General features: G+C 29.1%; 1 protein-coding gene across 2 annotated transcripts in view; it reads left to right on the forward strand.

The window, feature by feature from the left end:
- The window catches only part of LOC142329919 (fatty acyl-CoA reductase wat-like), a 161,901-nt gene that overhangs the window by 86,999 nt on the left and 58,305 nt on the right, over positions 1-16,597 (forward strand). For both annotated transcript variants that reach the window (XM_075374856.1, XM_075374855.1), the window contains exon 3: positions 7,557-7,796. In XM_075374856.1, coding sequence (XP_075230971.1) covers positions 7,557-7,796 — 240 coding nt within the window. The remainder of the gene's footprint in view (positions 1-7,556; positions 7,797-16,597) is intronic.

The raw sequence follows: 16,597 nt of genomic DNA on the forward strand, positions 1-16,597 counted from the left end.
ATTTTATTTCATACATTATAATAAAATTGTAAAATATATATTAAAAAAAAAAAATTATATTGGTAACCTTATTGGTGAAAATTATATTGGTGACCTTTTAAAAAAATATTTATTGAGCATTATAGCTGACAGAAACAGAAAGAGAGGTGTATCTAATATGGCCGACCATTCGTTGCTATGTAAGCATTATTATTACTGTAATCTGTAAGCAAGTATTACTGATTATAAAAATCATTTTGAAATTTGTAACAACAATAAAAAAGTGAGTATACTTGAAAAATGTTACATTTATAAATTTAAACAAAATATGAAATGTTTAATCAAACGATCTATTCAAAAACTGAAGATACAATCTATCAGTTAACGCTACTGTACTGTTGGAGTGCTGTCGGCGATGTAAAATTAGGGAATAAAATTGAAAAATATTATAGTTCTTCATATTATAGTTCTACTGCTATATCTCAAGGGAAGAGACTGTACTAGTTGGTCAGGATCTGTTCTTCAAAAACTTGAAGATGATGCTTTAATTAAAAACATTGTGAGTTGTAGCAGTTGGCAACAATGTTTATGAACATAATCGCCTGACATTTTAAATTTCGCATCATTCCAGTTGGGAGTGAAGTTGTGTTACTCATGTTATGTGGTTGTTACGGTTTATGTTTTGTAAACTTTTTTTTTTTTTTTTTTTTTTATGTCATTATGTACCGACTGATGATGCGGGCCGCGAAAGTCCACTTTTGTATTAGTTTTTTAGGTTTTAATGTTACTGTGTTTTTTCGTAGTAATCTGTTGTTGTTTGAAGTATATATATGTGAAATTAATAAAATATCCCCAACGAGGACAAAAATGGGGTTATACTGCAGCGATTTCTGCTTCTTCTGAACAGTTTTTTTTTTGTTTTTAAGTATGATGAATTAATAAAAAAAAAAAAAAAAAAAAACAAGTCAAATTTGTAAATTGTGTAGCGTTGTTAATAATCGTAGTTATAATAGATATAATAATAAAATATATCATATATTTAATTAATATATTGATTTAAATTTAATTTAAAAACATGCATATGTTGAAATAAAATTCTGTGGTTATAATAATCGACTATTAGATAGTGAAAATGTTTTTTTTTGTACTGTATTATTATTTAAATACTTAATTTTTTTTTACGTGGATCGACTAGAAGTTAAAAAAATTTAGATGAAAACAAAGATTGGAAGGTATAGGTTGAAATGAAAAGATTAGCTCAATACAAAACCGAATAAATAATACAATTAAACCGTACATATGTGATGATTGAAAAAAAATCTCTTTCGGCACGCTGGAAGGCTAAGATAGATTTCATCGGTCCTAAGTAAGGGATAAAAATATTCCACCTTAAAGTTAAGAAAGACTTCAAATTTACTCAATGCGACAATGGTTACCTTTAGCATACAACTAGCTTCTTCTTACAATTCTAGCAACATTTTGGTCATCCCTTGCCGTAAGGATTGGTCATGTCAAAAATTGTTTCACATAAAAGTTTTAGGTAATGTTTCGAAGACTAACAATCACTTTAAACCGGTTTGATGCTTTGCCTATTAAGGGAGGTATGATTCTTTTCTGTCTTCAAAACCCATTTTTCAACCCCCTGTGCCAATGGTTGGTGATATAAAAAAAATATACATAAATAAGTTTTAGGCCCTTATCAGCGAATAGTAGGAACTTTAAAAGAATTCGATATTGTACTTAATAAGAAAGTTATAGATTTTTTTTTTTCGAAAAATCCCCATTTCCACCCCCATGGTTCGATTTTGGCTGTTAACAAACTCGACCGAGATTTAGGGATGAGTTATTTTTAAGGAACAATTTGAAAGTGATTGGCGGAAAATTACGGCAGTTATCGTGTCCACAAGAAAGTGAAATATATATCTATAAATGTATATATAAACTTTTTGGGGTCTGCAGGATGTGAAACGCAAAGATATGTCGAAATTTTCCGGAAGTCGAATCATGGTATCCATTACAATAGGTAGCTTTCTTATGAAATCGACCTAAAAATACTAAATACAATGTACTAAATTATTTAATTGTGATATAAGTAAATTTAAAACCAATTAACAAGCAACATATATTTTGTTAATTTTATTAAACTATTTCCAAGCTGTACATTAAAAGACTACAAGTTAATTAACCGAATCCGGGGATAATTCGGATTATTTAAAAATTACAAAGTTTAATCATTCTTATTTTTTTAATTCGGTATCACATCTGATAATAATACAAAAATTTAGCAAATGTATTTAAAAAAAAAAATATTTATACATTAATGTAATAAAAGAAAGAAAACAGATACGGAAGTAAGACGTTACAAAAAATTTCAATAAGTAGAAATTACGTAATAAAACAATCGAATTTACACAAATTATTTGAAATAAATTAATTTTTACTACGCTACTGTTTAATAAAAAATTCTTTAAAAAAATCATTGAAAATAAATTGAGTTATGTTATTTTCTAATATAAAAATATATTATTCCTTATAAATATTGTACAGACATGTATAATAACAGTATTGAATTGTCGATTGATGATAATAATGCTGATAATAACCAGTTTCACTGAATATTCATTAAAAAAAAGAACTATTAGTTCATTATTTCCTTATTGTAAGTAATTTACTTAAGCAATTATAACGAACCAAAGGATTTTATCATAAATGTGTTTCGACCTTTACAAATCTTTTTATTCACGGTAAAATTATAAAGATGACTTCCGTTTAATAAGAATAAATTTATGTAATCTTTTAAAATTTTTAATATTTCTAACATCCACTTTACCGGTAGTCTTTTTTAATTTAACAAACAAAAAAAAATCAATATACTCACGATAATGATATATTAAGACTTTATCTGTCTAGAAAAAACAATTATAAGGAAACTTCATGCTTCATTACGGATAAAATTTCAAGATTTTGTCATATATAAAGCGTTCCGTGATCGACGAACTTCAGGAACCGATTCAGGACATCGAAAGGGGGAAAAAGAGCAAATGAGCAAAAACGTTCTTATCGACATAACCCCTATTTTTCCTTCTAGACGCCTTTTTGCGATTTTCGCCATAAACAGTTCGATTAAGTTGCAATAAACTACACCGTCTACAGATTTGTCAAAAAGTAAAGGCCCTATTACACGACGCCGGAAGATCGCACACCAAACACCAATTTTAGGTGCGTGTAATGGTTGTTGATGAAACGCATGAGGATTTCCAGCGCTGCATATTCAACAGTTTTGGCCGTTAATGTAGCCAGTCGAGAGGAACCGTGCCTCGTCGCTGAAACAAGCACGATCCAAAATTTCAATACCGTTGTCATCAACAAGAGAACGAAACCGAGGCCAAACGTTTTCCGTGGTGTACTTCTTTCAGTTCTTGGATGACACAGATGCGATAAGCATGTGATTTTAATTTTTTAGTAGGCCTGAAAGCTGTAGAGAGGGAAAGCCCTTTTAACTTCACCGTTAAATTTATCTTCACAGGCCTCGAAGATAAATTTCTGAGAGATTTTCTGGGCGAGAGAGTCAAATGTTTTTTCACATCCTCCAGAATTTCTTCTGTTAAAAGTGACGGTTGACCTGTGCTTTTCTTATCGTGTGCACTCCCAGTCTGACGAAAAATATTAATCAAACACGATATTGTCGATTTATTACGAATTGAAGAATCGGGAAATTTTATTCGAATCTCGTCTTTCACTCGTTCGTAAGATTAATACGCGCCTCAATAATAAACACATATTCGTCCTTGGAAAACGACAAAGTTAACACAATAGAGACGAATTTACACTGGTATAGCACTAGTGCATAAGAAGGACATTTCAATTGATACAAGCTGCTAACCTTTAGTACAGTGTTGCCAACTGACATGTAAGAAGAAATAAAATTGAAGTATGCGTGACTTTTACCTTTTTAATCTTGGGTTGCGTCATTTATGAATCACCCGTTAGCATAAATAAAAAATAAAAAAAACTAGATTTTGCTGCGGTTTACATCACACAGAATTTGTGCGAACTGCGGTCAACAATGGGTACGCAGAAGGCTGGATAGACAGAAAAGCTCCTAACCCTCGGTCACCGCAAAGTCCGGATTTCTTATTTTGGGGCTACTTAAAAGACATAGTACACTAAGAAAAAAATGAGTTTCCCGACCGTCTGCGTCAAAGAATAAGAGCAGCCGTTTAAGCGATTCCCGGAGACATCTTCATCAGATTATGGAATGAGGTGGAGTATCAGTTTGATGTCTGCAGGCCTGTAAACGGTGCTCATATTGCGTTACATTAAGAATTAATAAACAACTTTAGACTTTATAATTTTAAGTAATATACAACGTAAGTTTATAACTAAAACTTAATCTAATAATCTAATTTAAAACCAGGAGGTTCTTTTTCAGTCATCATAAATTAAAGAATAAAACAAAGTTAATAAAATTTGACAAAAGGAGGAAAATAGAATTAATAATAAGATAACGTTCAGTTCCAGAAATGGCAGGTCAGTGTTGTTATTTATGTAATAAAATGATTAAAATAATGTCCAAAAATTATGGAAAATATTGTGCAAGGAGTTTTCATAGAAATAAAAGTTTCTAATACTAAAATTAACGTAAAAATTGGAAAGAAATTCGTAATATTTTTTAGTTAGAAAGCGTTATCTATAGTAGTAATACGTAGCCGATAGGAAAAGCAGAAAGGAAAAAATAGAAACCTTTGAAAATTATGCTGTAACAGAACAATCCTGAAAATTGAACAGTCCTGAAAAAGAAATTGATAAAATTTAAAATCAAGAAGGCTTACGACCAATACAAGCGGATTGAAATTTGAATCAGAATCTTCAGACTCGGACAGTAGGCCGTATTTTAAAATTTCTAACATTAAGCTAATTTGCTAATCTGAGAAATGAATAGAAGGTAAAAGCTGTTATAAACATAATATTTATAATAAATAAAAACGATAGCTGAGGTTCTAGGTTAAGCCATTGTAAAATGTTGAGGTTAAAAGATTAGCAGAAAAGAAACTAATGAATGGTACATAGCAAGTATAGTCAAATAATATAGCAAATAATAGCAGATAATCTACGAGGTGTGTGAGAAAAGGAAAGACTGACCTTTTACTTACCAAAGTTTTTATTTTTTTCAAACAACAATATTATCCCCTTCAAAGTACTTCCCTTGGACAGTTATACACCGGCGGAGTCGTTGTTCCCAGTCCTGGTAGCAGCGCTGGAAGGCTTCAACTGGTAGGGCTTTTAACTGGTCGGTCACAGTCTTTTGAATGTTCTCCAGAGTTCCAAAATGACGTCCTTTTAAGACATGTTTCAATTTCGGGAAAAGGAAAAAGTCACATGGACTCAATCAGGTGAATAGGGGGATTGAGGAACCGTAGGAATGCGTTTTGAGGTCAAAAATTCCCTGATGGAAATGGCCGTGTGACACGGGGCATTGTCATGATGAAGCATCCACTTATCTGCAATGTCTGGTTTCACGCGAATCACTCTTTGCCTGAGTCTTTCAAGGACACCTTTGTAAAACACTTGATTGACAGTTTGCCCGGGAGGATCAAATTCTTAATGCACGATATCCCTACTATCAAAAAAGCAAATCAGCATGGTTTTGATCCTTGATTTGCTCATTTGACATTTTTTCGGTCGAGGAGATGACGGAGTGTGCCACTCTTCGCTTTGCCGCTTTGTTTCAGGATCGTACTCAAATATCCAGGATTCATTACTTCTGATCACACGATTGAAGAATTCTTGGTGGTTGTCAATCCTCTCAAGAAGATCAACGCACACGTTTCTTCGATTGTCCTTCTGTTCCGTTGTGAGGTTTTTCGGCACCGATTTCGCACAAACTTTTCACATGTCCAAATCGTCTGTCAGTATTTGATGTACAGTGAAAGTATTTAAATTTAACTGTTCACTCATCATCCTTATTGTTAAACGACGGTCTGATCTCACAAGAACCCTCACACGCTCAACGTTTTCGTCAGATTTTGAAGTTGAAGTTCTCCCTGAGCAAGGTTGATCTTCAACGTGTTCTCGGCCTTCCAAAAATGATTTATGCCGGCAAAAAACTTGTGCTTTTGATAAGCAATGTTCCCCGTAGGCCGGTTTCAACTTTTCAAAGGTCACACTTTCGGATTCCCAAGTTTAACACAAAATTTGATTGCACAACGTCGCTCTAAATTCCGATGCTCCATTTTCGTAACACACAACAAAAACACAACTTCACTGATGGCGCTTTCAAAAATAATGTGTTGGCTGAACGGAGTTGAAACTCGTACTGAGCTTGTGGAAGGGATGAACAAACCGGTCTAGCACAGACCGGTAGACACAGCGTTGCCACTAGCAGTGTTACCAATCTCATTACTTTTCTCACACACCTCGTATGTTTGGAGCTTATGCGACTGAAAATTTATCTGTAAATTTCTCATATGTTTCAGTTTCCAATAAAACCAATATTGATTACTTGAAGATCTCAATCATTATTTGTCTGTTTGTTTTTCAGATCAGTTAAATAGTTTTTAAATTTTGTGTGTGTATGTGCGCGCGCGCGCGCGCGCGCATGTGTGTATGTGTGTGGCCATCGTGGCTTCACCGCAGTTACTTACAGTTACACCGCAGTTAGTTACGTTTCCCGTCGCATACAATTTTTTTTTATTTTGTTTTTTAATTAAGTAACCGGAGAGAGGTGCAATCGCGATGCACATATAGTAACAGTGGCGGTGGCTGTGTTGGTTGAGCCGCCGTACACTGTAGCACATCTTAAAATATTGAAATTAAAAATACCCGAAAATTGTTTTTAGGTATTTATCTGAAGAGTATTTTCAAGCCCAGTTCTACTGAATATCTAGTATAATTAATTGTTCAAAGTTTTTACTATTCTTCATCCCTTTCAAGATAGAATTTCAGAAAATTTATAAATTGGTTTTTACATATTTCACATTAAGATTTCACCCACAAAAAAAAAGTTATCTTCATTTGTTACCGAGAAATTAAAAAAAATAAAGTAAATTTCATCATTGTTACTCCATTTTAACCCTTTAACTAATTTTAAATTAACCTAGTGTAGACTTACACCGTACAAAAAAAAACGTGTAAAACCATTTTCATCAATTCATTTTCACTAGTTTTTTTTTATTATGAATTATTCAAGACATGTTTTATATATATATATATATATATATATATATATATATATATATATATATAAAACAGCATAATCCTGAAAATTGAACAATCCTGAAAAAGAAATTGATAAAATTTAAAATCAAGAAGGCTTACGACTAACACAAGCGGGTAGAAATTTAAATCAGAATCTTCAGAAAAAAGAATTAAGAAAAAAGAACGGACAGTAGACCGTATTTTTAAATTTCTAATAGTAAACTAATTTGATAAACTGTGAAATGAATAGAAGGTAAAAACTGTAATAAACATGATATTTGTAATAAATATCATGTTTTCTTTTTTATATATACTGTTCTATATACATAGATATTGTAATAGTAATTAAAAAAAATACATAAAATAATTTTTGTTAACAGGTTTTTAAGAGGTTAGACCAAAAGCCTAGGTTGAAGGTTTTTGCGATACCAGGTGATATATCTGAACCACGTCTTGGCATAAGTGATGAAAATCGAAAATTACTTCAAGAAAATATTGATATTGTATTTCATGCAGCAGCAACAGTCAGATTTGATGAACCGATTTCAACAGCAGTTGCTATTAACGTATCGGGAACAAAAGAAATGCTTGAATTAGCACGAACAATGAAGAATCTTAAGGTACGTGAAATTTATTACCGTAAAATTAAAAAGAAAAATCATGGTATAAATAAATTATTTAATTTAAAATATTTAAAACACATCTAAATTAGTACTATTTCTGCGCAGATTGGTAGTCTCTATTTGCCTTTTATTCGGAAGGTTCAGGGTTCGAATACAATACCATATACTACATACCTTAATTCTTATTTTTCTTAAAGAAATAAGTAGTATGACAGCATTATTTGAGCGTAGCTTTATAGTCATACAGAAATGTAATTATAATTATTAAATGAATTAAAAGTTTTAACATTTTTGTTCAGTTTAGTAATGATAGAAACAGCTAAAGGAACCTTTATTTTTTAACATGATTAATAGAAAATGTTCAAATACTACTGAAAAAAAATATCTAAACCACAAAACGCATTTCGATATGTAAACATTCATCATTGCTTAATATGGTTAATTCATTAATGGTTATTAATTAAACAATAAAGTTTAACAATTAAAATGGGGGGTTAAATTAAAATTTTTTAAAGGATATTTTACCATTAATATTAACGATTTTTCTTCAAATCTTCAGAAAATAGTCAAAAATTAATACGTTTAAAAATACTCACTTGAATAACACATACAAAAAATTATTTTAAACAGCAAAAATATCCTACACGTCAATCGTAACTGAGGTAGTTTCTGGCGGAAGCATCCCAGAACTTATTTTCAATCATTAAAGAACAATAGCTTGAGTTCATAAACTAGGTGTATTCTTTTTTCGTAACATTTATTTATATATATTTTAAATATTTGTGTTAAAAAACACATCACTTACTGGAAAAATCTCAAGACAGGTTCATAAAGAACCACCACACAAATATCAAATGATGCTAATATCTGCATAATCTACTTAACGATTAGCAAAGACTTAGGAAAAAATAGAGTGTGAAATAAGAATGAAATAATCAAACCATACAAAGAGTATAAAATGTGGCAATAAACCTATCGTTAGAAGCGCTTCTAGGCTTCTCCAAGTAAAAAATATGCATGTTAATCACAAATACTTTGAAATTGGGCGGCTTTTTTTACTCAGATGCAAACCCAAAATTTGTTAACAATTATCTTGAATTGATCAACTCAAATTTATGTTGTAATAAATTGTTTTTCTTTCAAGTTGTTAGTAACTACAAAAAAAAAACAGCCTCAGGCCTCTAAAAATCATCGTTTAACTAACTGCAGAATTAAGTAGCTTACAAAAATATTCAACAAAATTAAAAATAATTCATTCAGAATATCAAAAGAGTGTTTAAACTTTCATTAGTTGTTTTTTTATATAAAAATTTTAGAGCAATACATATCATCTAGCGGTGTAGTAGAAACAAAATTTTACAAATTACGACTCATCTTAATGCTTTCTGAATTTCTTTCCATTACGCAAAGAGAAGTTTGTTTGTATTCTAATAAAAATCTCAAGAACCGCCAAACTACTTGATAATAAACTTTAGCAGTAGCTTCCTTATGTAATCCAAAGTGTCAAAAATTATTTATTATAACGTGTAAATAATAAATAATCAACTTCTCATTTGGGCTGCTAGAGGTGGCGAGCCGCTCCCAAGATATTTTTCAAAAGAGGTCTAATTTAAATTGAAGAAAATATATCGTGAATGATTTATATATAGTCAACGCCAAAAAAAAATCTACTGAAGATAAATCGATGAAACTTTGTATACATTTTTCTTACGGTGTAAGTGAACACTCAGAATAGATTTTTAGAAATTCCGAGTTAAAATGGAAATGACATTGAAATTTACTTATATATATATTTTTTTATTTCTGGTAACAAACGAAGATATCCGCCTGATTTTTGGTGAGTGTAATCTTCATGTGAATTAACAAATATCTAGATTTATGAACATGAATATCTAACATTTTGAACAATGATTGCAAATTTTTTCAATCCCGCCTATAGCAAACGAGATATTCAGTAGATTTGGACTTAAAAATATTTAAAAACAATTTTCGGTTTCCGATTCCGATTTTTTTTAAGGGTATAACTGTATAAGGTGGGACGGCTCAACCAACACAGCCACCGGCGATGATACTGTATGTGCGATGCGACTGGCTGCACCTGACTTCGGTTATTTGACTAAAAAACATAAAATAAAAAAATTGACTGCGACGGGCTACGCAAGTACCTATATAACGCGGGTGAAGCTGCAACATGGCACTAGTAAAATATATGTGCGTTTGTCAATACGTTACTTGTAATTGGTTAGCAGACACATCATTTTTTCGGCTAGAAAACAAATCTATATATCTTTGTTTGAGTCTACTCTCTGGTTCGTTTAAAATCCATTATTTTGAGAAATCTAAAATAAATCATTTAAAAATAAACTTTGAAATTTTAAAATAACAATGTTAACTAAAAAGAAAAAAATTATATCTGGAATCGTTTAATTTGGGATAATCAGGTTGAATATCGAACCCACCGGGTTGGTCTAGTGGTGAACGCGTCTTCCCAAGTCAGCTGATTCGGAAGTCGAGAGTTCCAGCGTTCAAGTCCTAGTAAAGCCAGTTATAATATAGGATGATTCTTCATCCTCTAAACGGTAGTTACCGGAGGCTAAACTGGAAAAAGAAAAAAAGGTTGAATATCGATCACTCTCGTACTCTAAATCGCATCGTATGTGAAAGAATAAAAATCAGAAGATCTCTAATTCTTAAACGTACTAATTTGAGTTGAAGACATCTTTATAATTAAATAAATAAAATATGGTCGCCTTCAAAAATCAAATATTATTAATTTTTATTTAAGATAATTAATGTTAAAGGTACGCTTTATATATGAAGTTACGTGTTCTTTTTTAACGATACGGTTGCCCAGCTATTAAGTATTTGTGTAACATTAGATGTAGTCTTTATGAATGATTTAATTTATAAAATTAGGTAGAGAATGCGTCCGCTTCTACAGTGAGCCAGAAGTTTCCTTTAACAGAATTAATAGCGACTGTTGTATAATGAAACTTCATTGAGTAACTCCCATTAAGTCTGACCACCACCTGAGGGTAATATTTTAAATAATTAAAAGGACATTTTCTCAATGTCCTCCTGATTCCAAGGAAAGTTATCGATATCGATTAAATATAAATTGAGATAAACTAACTTTTTACAACTTAAAATAAATTTTCTATACGTAATACAGCAATTCAATATTTGTAGCGTTAATAAATAAATACTAATCAATGAAAGATTTCCTGTAAAACTGTACTTCAAGAAAATATTTTTTCATAAAGGTACCATAAGTTTTTCGTTATTAGCGTATGAAATAAAATGAAAATCATTAAATTTTTTTTATTATGATTATAGATATTTAATATTACAATGAAATAAAACGTTATTTGCTTTCTGGAAAAAAATAAAAGACTGAAAGTTCGATTATTTAAAAAAAAAACATATATACACAAAAAATATATTTACATAAAAAGAAAAATAAATACTTTTTATATTTACAACAAAAACATAATGTATGATTCTGAGAGGAAAACACAAGGTAATAAATATCAGGACAGAAGAAAGTAGAAATACAAGGAGAATAATTATAAACAATTAAGAAAAAAAGCATAAGAAAGAAATCTCTTTAAAATCAACAAGTTTTTTGATAAAATTATAAAAATAATAAAATTTAAAACGCATGCAAAATAATATATAGACGAACAAATCATGATAGAAATAAGGTATTAAAAATATGGTAATAAGTAGAATGTAATAAACAAACAATATTTGTAGATAAAGAATATGAAATAAAGAGAAAATCGAAGAACAATCTTTTTTTTTTGTTAAAATAGAAAAAAAGACAACAGGAAAGAAAATTGGGTTGAGTACTGTATCAGAATAAATTATAAGCTAGAGATAACATTCGAAAAAAAATGTTGAAAGGAAAATGAAGAAAAATGTTCTATATAATAAATGTGGTTAGAATTTATGAACAGAAGAATTCTGAAAATGGACAAAAATAGAAACATGGTTATTATATATATATATATATATATATATATATATATAGAAATATTACAGCTTTCTCCAACTTTTATTGGATTTTTATTTTTAAGCGCTAAACTTGAAGTATGTAATTTACAAATAAAGTTAATTTTTTAAATAATTAATACGTTTAAAATAATTGACTACCTATAATTTATAAAAAAAAATATAATAATACTTTATTTTTAGATACACAAAAATTAAACAGCAAAACTTTCATAAAAAATTATTATTATTATTTCTTTTTTGTAATAATTACGTTTTAAAATTTCATTAAAATATTTTAAAAACTCTATTTAGAGTAATACTGGTCACATTATTTATTACTTTTAAAAATAATTATTTCAAGAGTGAACAACAGTCTTAATCAGTAAATTATACGATATTAGAAACAAGAATATATAAATATTACTTTTATAATAATTAAATATTTAAAATAGGCAATATGGAAATGGAGTTACTTCTTAATTTCACGTGTAGATAGCGTTATAGCAGAGCTATAGCTCTAAAAGGGAAAGTATTGTAACCGGTCCAATCTGGGCATATGTGGTTTTCTACGGATCTTTACATTTTGACAACTAAGGAACCCAAAAAACCGGGTGTAAATGTTTGTATATGTGTTCGGTGATAGCCTCTACATAACCTTATATCGCCAGAACTACTAGACCGATTTTGACCAAACTTGGTCACATTACTTCTATACATGGGTCATTAACTCATAAATTGTCAACTTAAAAGTTCAAGGGGATGAGGTTGTAGAGCAAAATCACCCTCAGTATATCATCCAATTAAGGTCATATTTTTCTTAGGAACATTTGTTAATAATTAAAAGTAACAATATTTGAAAAAAATTTGCAAAATCACACCCTCTCCAGCCCAAAACATTCTCTAAACTGCTTCTATGTTGTGACATCACAGGTGAACGGTAGAATTAAATAAATGAATAATATTTAAAGTGTAAAAAAGTTACTTGGTCTGGTTGGGTCCTGAATTCGATCGCTCGGTTGACTCGGTACCTAGTGCGTTGCGTTAAGACTGGCGGCTACATCAATCTGCCGACAATACAAGCGAAATTTGTTCTATAGAAATTATGAAATTATATTAGTTTAATTAATTAGTGTCAACCGTCGCCGTTAGTACAGTTACACTTGCGCGAATTAAATACGCTTTACTTAGAATCATCTAATTAAATAAACGAAAAAATATTCTATTTAAATAATACGATAAGTATTTTGAATGAAGTGTTGTGTGCAAGCCGTGCATTAGAAACAACCCACAGTTATCAGATTTTTTTATTGTACAACGAGATTATAAATTGTAATGTCATGTACTTGGTACGTGACTATTAATAAAAATTATATCTTTAATTAAGTACGTAAAATTTAATAAACTTAATAAATATATATTGTTTGTATTAATTAAATAAAAAATATTAAGCTGCTACATTCATTTAAAGTTACAAAAAGATTTATGTTATTTAAAAACGATACAATTACGTGATAATAAAAAATGAGTTTATTAGAAATTATTAAATTAAAAAAAACAAAAAAAAACATTTAACATTATCAAGATTGTAAAGAAAAAAGCAATATCCTAAAACCTCTATACTTAAATTATTATTATTAATCAATCCTAAACTTCTTAACTATGTTGATTCTGTGGGTAAAATGTTGGACACTCAGCCCTAAAAAACAAAATCGAACATATTTTTTTAGTTTTGTTTAACTGGTATTAAAAAAAAAAAGTATTTAAACTCATATACATTCCAAATTGTAAATTAACCTCTCTTTTTCTAGGATAATAACAAAAAATAGTAAAAAAAAAAAAATAACATAAATAATCCTATTATTCTATGTTGAAATATATGCCTTAATTCATTGCTACTATACATAAGAACTCAGAATAAAATTACATGAAATTTAAGGGCACGATTTAATAAAACCGTATAATACGATGTAATGGAAGATTTCCTAGATCTGTGCTCATTATAACGAAGTTAAGGTGTAACGAAATGATTACAGAAGCTTAGAAAATTTATTACAAAAAGTACTGCTGTTCTTTATTTTAATAAGCTTAGAGATGAAATACTTAAAAAACCTTAAAAATACTGAAAACCTTAAACAAAAATAATAATAAATTATTCATACTGTACAATAAGCAACAATATTTAGTCCTTTCAAAGAATGTGCTATTCCATGAAATATATATGTATATATATATATATATATATATATATATATATATATATATACGCGCGCACACACACTCACACACACACACACACACACACACACACACACACACACACACACACACACACAGGGGTTCAAGAAACGGAAAGAATTTAAAGAACATGTTGCCTCCAAGTGAAAATAAAGAAAGAAGTTCGTAGTGCGTTCAAACATGAGTCAGAAACACCTGTTCTGGTAGTTACAGGTTGTGAAAAATTTCACCCTGATCTCTGCTCAAAGGGTAAAATGGAACCGTACTTTAAGAAATAGATTTGATGATTTCATTTGCTTTCTAACCTGAAAATATGAATAAAGCAGATACCATAACTATAATAATTATTATAAAAAATAAATAATCTGATGTGGACACTACATGACTTCCTCGTACGCCTATTAGATTACATATACACATTATTTTCTGCAGTTCTATTAAACTTATTTCATTTGAAAGTTAGATACTATTCGCCAAGTTTTTTAATAAAGAGGACAATTATACAATTGCTGAAATATTAGTTTTTATTAACATCAAATATTCATACAATTATTGATTCAGATATCTTACATGAAGTATTAGGATAGAATAAAAGTCCCTTTATTACTCGTATTATTAGATCAGTATTACTTGTATCTTCGTGAGTTGCTGATTAATAAAAGTTTCAGATTTCTGATGTGTAGTATAAATAAAAGTTAATAATAATTAAGCTATTCCTTTCAGTGAACTTCTGTATACCGGTTACAAATGTTGATTTCAACCTTACGGCTTAAATTATTCAATTTTTATTATTGGACTATTTGGAGAATAATCAAAAATGAAAAAGAAACAATCACACAAGAGAAAAAAGAATGATAACATGAAGAAATGTATCACAAAAAAACAGCAAGAAAATGAATATGAAGGGGAAGAGAATGTTAAAACGAAAGAAAGAATAAAATGATTAAGAGAAGATGCTAAATATAAAGAGGAAGAAAATGTTAAGACCAAGGAAAGAATAAAGATTAAGAGAAGGAGATGAATATAAAGAGAAAGAAAATATGAAATATCAAACCAAAGAGCGATTAAATGATTGGCAACAAAAAACAAATAAACGAAATGCTGATCAACTCCCACTTAGGGAGAATATTATCCGACAATATCAGTGAAGTAATTAACTAAAAGATAAGATTTTTTTGCAATTTATTAAATATAAAGCACGTATATCTCAGTGTATATGTTGTTCTTCTGAAGGACTATTTTTCAGTCACTCTGTAGTTAACTTTATTATAGATAAAATTAAACTAGAAAATAAAAAATAAAAAATAATACGATTCTAAATAATAATTTTCAATTAATATTAAATAATCAGATGTTTCACCAAATCTGTTACATATACACATATGTAATATGTGTATTACATATATGTAATACACATATTACATATACACATATGTAATATGTGTATATGTAATATACATATTAAATTATATAACACATTTTTAATAGTACATAAAATTTTATTTCACAAATAACTTCTGATTTTTTCATATTTTCTTTTTTTATTGTTATTATTGAATTATTAATTATTATAAAAAATTTTACAATCACTTTAATAATTAATAAATCAATATATTTAAATTAAACCAAAAAAATTAAAAAGAGATAAATTAAAAAAAAAAGAAAAAAAAGTCTAATTCGAACCGATGTGCCTTCCCTTGTAAAATTCAAATATTTCATTTAAGTATTATTTGGCTATAACTTTGGAACCAATAAAAATAAGTACCAGTTAATATATATCGTTAAAAATCTCTCAACGAGGGTTTTTACTGCAGTTAAGAAAAAGTCAAAAATCCAAATTATATTGGATTTTGGGCTTTTTTGACACTTTTGGTCAGTCGATTGCAATCAAAAGAGGAGGTGCACAACAAAATGTTAAACAACAGTCCTAAATTAAAAATGTCAACATCCTACGGCTAATAGTTTTTGAGTTATACGAGATACATACGTATGTACAGACATCACGCCTAAACTAGTCAAAATGGATTCATGGATGGTCAAAATGGATATTTCCTTAGAAATCTGAAAACTGACATTTTTCGCGATCTTAATAATTCTTTTACTTCGTACAAGGAAGTAAAAAAGGTATATCATTAAAATTTTATCACGGTACCGAAATCTATAGAAATACGTAAACGGTTTTCAAATATATTTTAAAATTCAGTACCATATATAAAAGATCATAGAAAACACCGTGAAATTTTCGAAAGTATAAACTTCACTGACATTAGTTATCCAAAAGAATAAAACGACTACACCCTATCAACTTAGATATTTTAATAACTACAACTATAACTAATACAAAAACATTAGAGGGGTATCAACGGTTATCTTTTCTATCAACACATAAAACTTTCAGTACGTTATTTTTTTACTATATGAACAGATTGAAAAAATATTAAAATTTAAATCAAAAGTTACAAGATTTAAAAAATCTTGTCTATCTAAACTTAAAAAAAAAAAATATGTATATATATACATATACGAATGAGAACAAAATAAACAGTTCAGTTATAGTTACTTACTTA

This window comes from Lycorma delicatula, chromosome 9, assembly GCF_047948215.1.
Source record: "Lycorma delicatula isolate Av1 chromosome 9, ASM4794821v1, whole genome shotgun sequence".
Classification (NCBI taxonomy): domain Eukaryota; kingdom Metazoa; phylum Arthropoda; class Insecta; order Hemiptera; family Fulgoridae; genus Lycorma; species Lycorma delicatula.